This window comes from Eucalyptus grandis, chromosome 3, assembly GCF_016545825.1.
Source record: "Eucalyptus grandis isolate ANBG69807.140 chromosome 3, ASM1654582v1, whole genome shotgun sequence".
Lineage (NCBI taxonomy): Eukaryota > Viridiplantae > Streptophyta > Magnoliopsida > Myrtales > Myrtaceae > Eucalyptus > Eucalyptus grandis.
Window position 1 is genome coordinate 42,946,625 of NC_052614.1, and position 4,859 is coordinate 42,951,483.

A 4,859-nucleotide genomic window follows, 5' to 3' on the forward strand; every position below is an offset into this window, starting at 1 on the left:
TAGTATTAATCTTCAGTTTTCTGGTCAATGTTGTATGACATAGTCTTTATTTTGCCTTGAATGTATTCCACATGAAATGATCACATAGTGAAGTAAACGGGTTATTAGTCAATAAGCATCGGTTCTATGACCTTCCCTCTTTGGTAATACCCTTTTCATAGTTTCAGAACAAACGCTTTGACTTGGCTAAAAGAGATACGGGAGAAAAGTCACTCTGGCACAAGTAAAATTCTTACAAGAGTGCGATGAATGATCAATTACATACGCACAAAGATGTACACAACTCTACCAACTTCTGAATCACCTATTCCTAGTTACATGCCAATAATCCAATCAACTAATTCACACATTTCCGTGATGGAAAAGGGAATAATCAATGAGTATAACAGAAGGTAATCTAAATCCATGCAGAGTATCAGGAAGGTTGACTGCTTAGCCATCCTTCGGAGTCGACAAAACTCGTGCTAGTCAACTGGTTGACTGTTGCCGCGTTCAGCTTCTTCTCCCAACTCGCCCGGAGAGAAGTACCCGACCCAGGTCCATAGCACTCGTATTCTGAAAATGTCAATTGGGACCTGATCCATTTTGAACAAAGGAAAATAGTATAAGCGACCTTTGATACTAATATTGTTGCCTTCCAAAAGGGACAAATCTTGAGATAAAACACCCTTTTAAGAGAATGGAAGACTAGCTACTTCTTTCTTCTTTTTTAACCAATTAAACGGAATAGTAAACCTAAAACCGAACCTAAAATAGAAACGAAGATAAAGTCTAAATCTGGCCAGTTACTGGTTGACCAAAAGGTACAAAACTGATGTCTAGAATGATGTCTGACCACACTAAAATAGATAAAAGTAACAGCAGAAGTACAAATATTTGCACAAGTAATTTTGATGGGGAGCAAAAAATGACTCGCTTTGGCTCACCAAGTCCATGAGTCTGAATTGAAATTCGTTTATTTTTGGTATCATGATTGATATCGGGATGTTTGTTTAGGCTTATAAAAAGTGAAAACCAACTCATTTAACTTTCCCACTAGAATCTATAACATTATTTGAATTTAGAAAAAATCACGGACAAAATTTATATTTAATCCTACTTGTCAATATTAATAGATATTGTGATAGTTTGAAGCGTTTAAGGATCATGCTCAAATTTTCTCTTTGGGTAATTTTTCAAGATAGATTAGCTAAAAGGGCATAGTGAATAGAGAACGCACTCTTGTCCGGCAAAATTCCATGCGTCCCAGCCTCGAGGATTCACAACGTCGGTGAAATTGGAGCGATAGAAGATGACTCTCGCATAGGCTCTCCACGCCCTTCCCAACAAGGCCGAGCCGGAGCCAAACACATTGCACTCCTTGAACACGAACCCACTTGCATCGTCTGGGTTGCTCCTGCCTTGCGCTGTGATGAATCCTGTCACTCCAGACCCTAGGGCTCCTCCAAGCACCGAGATTGCACAATTCTACAAAATGGAAAGCAAGACATTAAAAAGTATTTCAAGTTTTGAGAAATTATGATAAAAATAAGTTGGTGACATGCAAGAATCAGCACGTACTTCTCTACAAGTTTTTCGTGATATGTCAGAAAGTTAAATAGGTTGGTGACATGCAAGAACAACAAAAGAAGACTTATTTCTTTGATATACACTTGGAGATGAATGCAGTAGAAACGATATGCAGCTTTGCATTTACCTATAAAAATTTAAGTCACCTCACGTGTGCGTAAAACCAGACAGTTTTGATAGAATTTTCTAATCTACATGAATGGCAACGTGAGGTTGCTTCTAAGACAATCAATTACCTCGTAAATGGACTGACCACCACCAAATATGAAATCAACAGCTCCTTGGACTGTGCAACGCTTGAAATAGTGTCGTCCTTTGTCGTCCCACAACGTATCTTGCAAACCATAGAACCCACATCTATGGAACACGTTCTTGTCCCCAGAAACCCTAGCTGCAACTGCTGGAACCCTAGGGTGTTTCTTGTTAATAGGATTATTATATGAATTCTGCGACCAAAAAAAAACAAAAACAAGTGAGCATATGGTTCAACTTTTATTAAGTCAAAGAACATTACACCACCACTGTTGAATATGCTATGCGTGTGAAAAACTTCATTGGAAAAACCAACTCTCAAATGCTAGCGTTACAATGGTGAGTGATTGTCTAAAAATTTTCGTTTTGCAAGATCAGCGGATATCGACATTAATTCGTTGGATTCTCTTACCCTGAAACTGATGCTTTTAGCAATGATGTTATCAGCCAGAGATGTGAAAGTTGGGCTTTGCACGATGTTGTCGTGGTCGTCCCACACGATCTCAGTCGTCCTCTTCGCTTGTCCTTTGAGGATGATATAAGGCTTGTCCTCTGGTATTTTCACCTTCTCCCTGCATTTTCACATTAAGCACTTCTCATCTCATGTACAACCTTTGCAAGGAACTTTCTGTTTTCCTTCTGGATGAGACTACATGTATCCGACCATGTTACATTAAATGTGACAAACTGTAAATATCTTATCAAATTTCCTTTCTTTTCCGTGGAATATCTGACACGTGCGGAAGTAAAATATAAGAATTAAGAATTGCCTACGCCCTTTACGCCCATTTTGATCTTCATTTCTTTCCAAAAGTTGAAGCAGAACTGGATTTAAAGAAGTCCCAGTGGGAAAAGATAGAAAAGTTAGCCGAAGGATACCTGTAAATCCCTTTCTTGATATAGATGCAAACCCACTTCTTATTGTTCGAGGGAATTGAATCGATGGCAGACTGTATGGTGGTGACGTTGCCAAGCCGCCCAGATGGGTCGACGAAGATCGTCCGGTAAGGTGCCACGTTCCCGCTGATCCGCCGGAGCCAATCGCTATCATCCGTGAGTCCCCTGGTGGATTTCGCTTGGAGAAGAAGAATAATCGAACTGAATAGCTTCCATTGGAGAAACAATTTGACCGATCTTGAAGAAGTCATGAGAGTACAGATGGAGAGAGAAGATGAAACAGACAAAGACTTAATATCACCAGCTGGAGGTTGGATGCTCAATGAAGATGATAAACTCCCTTAAATAGAGCTTAGGATTCAATGGAAGTTTGGCGGGATATATTACTATAAGTTGTCAAAGTTGGACTCTTGGATGGTCAACGGTCCATTGTTTTCAAATTGTAAAGCCGCATACTATAATCAGAATCTGGTACATGTCAACTATACATCAATACAAGCATATGTTGGTTTGACAAAGGGGCATTTCGTGTGAAAATCGGCTGACAGAATATTGTCATTTGGGTACAAAATTGAAGACTGGATTAGTTAGTGAGGAAGACATAAGCTGCTTTCATGGGACTTTGTGTGGGAATTATTTGAAAATATGGTCAACTCAGGGTAACGGTTAGGTCGGGTTGAAGATCATGCACACCCCCTAAATCAATGAACAAGAAAAAACAAATTAAGAGAAAAGACATCCTAAGATGTCGTGAAAACTAACGGAATGATCGGTATGTATTGACTAGATTAAGGAATGGTAGGTTTTTGTAGTTCAAAAGCGGAAACTTTACATAATAAAATTGAAAGACAGCGTTCGCCGTCCCTGCCGACAGCATTAATTGACATGTGACACCATATGACGTTGGTCTTGTGGAATGGAAGGATGACTCTTGGGAAAACGTAAACGTTGGCTATATGGTGCCTTTCTCTTAAGTGGGATTGGTATGGCTCTTGAAATGACACATATTGTAGTTATGATTGAACTTTTCTATGCCGCACTTATCTGACTACATATTAGGCTACGAGGATGCTGAGAATGGCTTGAGGTGGTCAACTTGTTTTTTTCAATTTCATTACAAGAACTTTCTATGCCGCACCTATCTGACTGCATATTAGGCTACGAGGATGCTGAGAATGGCTGGAGGTGGTCAACTTGTTTCGTTCAATTTCACAAGAACTTTCTATTCCGCACCTAACTACATATTAGGTACGAGGATGCTGAGAATGGCTTGAGGTGGTCAACTTGTTTTGTTCGATTTCATTACAAGAACTCAAATATAACCCTAATTGAGAGAGAGAGAGAGAGAGAGAGAGAGAGAGAGAGAGGAAGTCGAACTGTGCAAGTGTCTAAATTGGTAGGTCCGGGGGAGGAATTAATTATGGAGGCTCGCGTTGATTGTTTGCTTATTAAATTCGAAGTGAAAGTTACAGTGGTGGGGTTAGTGGCTTGCGATTTAAGGGAGGGTGTCCTTCATTTCATAAGCTGCACGTGGAAATATATTTACAGTTTGGCGGGCGATATACAGTAGCCCTTTCGGAATAACGGGACTTTGTTGATCATATAATGTAGCGAGATTACAATTATTTGACGTCTAAAACAAGGGTCTCTCACTTTCTAATGATTATCCGAAGTTTATGTTGGTTGGGTCTACCTTCATGTGGGGCCCAACTAGCATTAAATAAAAAAGAACAAAAAGAAGTGGAAGTAGGGTCGTGCACGTGTGTGTCCAAAAGTGAAGAGGAGAGAGAAAATGAAAAAAAAAAAAAGAACTACAGAAGCAAGAGAGAAGAGATGAAAGAAAGAGGATTGCAACTTTGCAGCTCCGATTCAAATGTCAAATATTGACGGAATCGGCTCAAATTTCAGTATGTTGTTCGTAAGACTGAAGGCTACAAGTTGATGGTTTTTATTTGTTGAGAACCGTCTCTGAATTCTCCAGTTGCGGTTAAGGATTTTTTACTCTAAATTTGTTTGTCTACTTATGTGGTGAGAAAAAGATAATTGTAATGTTAATGTTGAGCCTTTAGTGTGTAACTAGAAAAGAATATTTTGTGTATCCTACTATTCTTGGTGATTAGTGAATGTTTTTGGGCAGTTCG

The 4,859-nt window shown here is 39.3% G+C and overlaps 1 protein-coding gene across 1 annotated transcript; it reads right to left on the reverse strand.

Annotated features, from left to right (window-relative positions):
• Positions 1-256: 256 nt before the first annotated feature.
• LOC104439685 (probable pectinesterase 55) lies at positions 257-3,009 on the reverse strand. Its single transcript, XM_010052711.2, has 5 exons — positions 2,701-3,009; positions 2,234-2,393; positions 1,806-2,015; positions 1,220-1,467; positions 257-575 (listed from the first exon to the last, which is right to left on the reverse strand). The coding sequence occupies exons 1-5, from the start codon at positions 2,967-2,969 to the stop codon at positions 416-418; spliced, it is 1,047 nt and encodes a 348-aa protein (XP_010051013.2). The 5' UTR covers positions 2,970-3,009; the 3' UTR covers positions 257-415.
• Between the last annotated feature and the right edge of the window lie 1,850 nt (positions 3,010-4,859).

Coding starts and splice junctions, on each gene's coding strand:
- LOC104439685 (XM_010052711.2), bottom strand. CDS start 2,969: ATGACTTCTTCAAGATCGGTCAAATTGTTTCTCCAATGGAAGCTATTC. Junction 2,394..2,700: donor ATCAAGAAAGGGATTTACAG/GTATCCTTCGGC, acceptor GTGAAAATGCAG/GGAGAAGGTGAAAATACCAG. Junction 2,016..2,233: donor CTAAAAGCATCAGTTTCAGG/GTAAGAGAATCC, acceptor TTTTGGTCGCAG/AATTCATATAATAATCCTAT.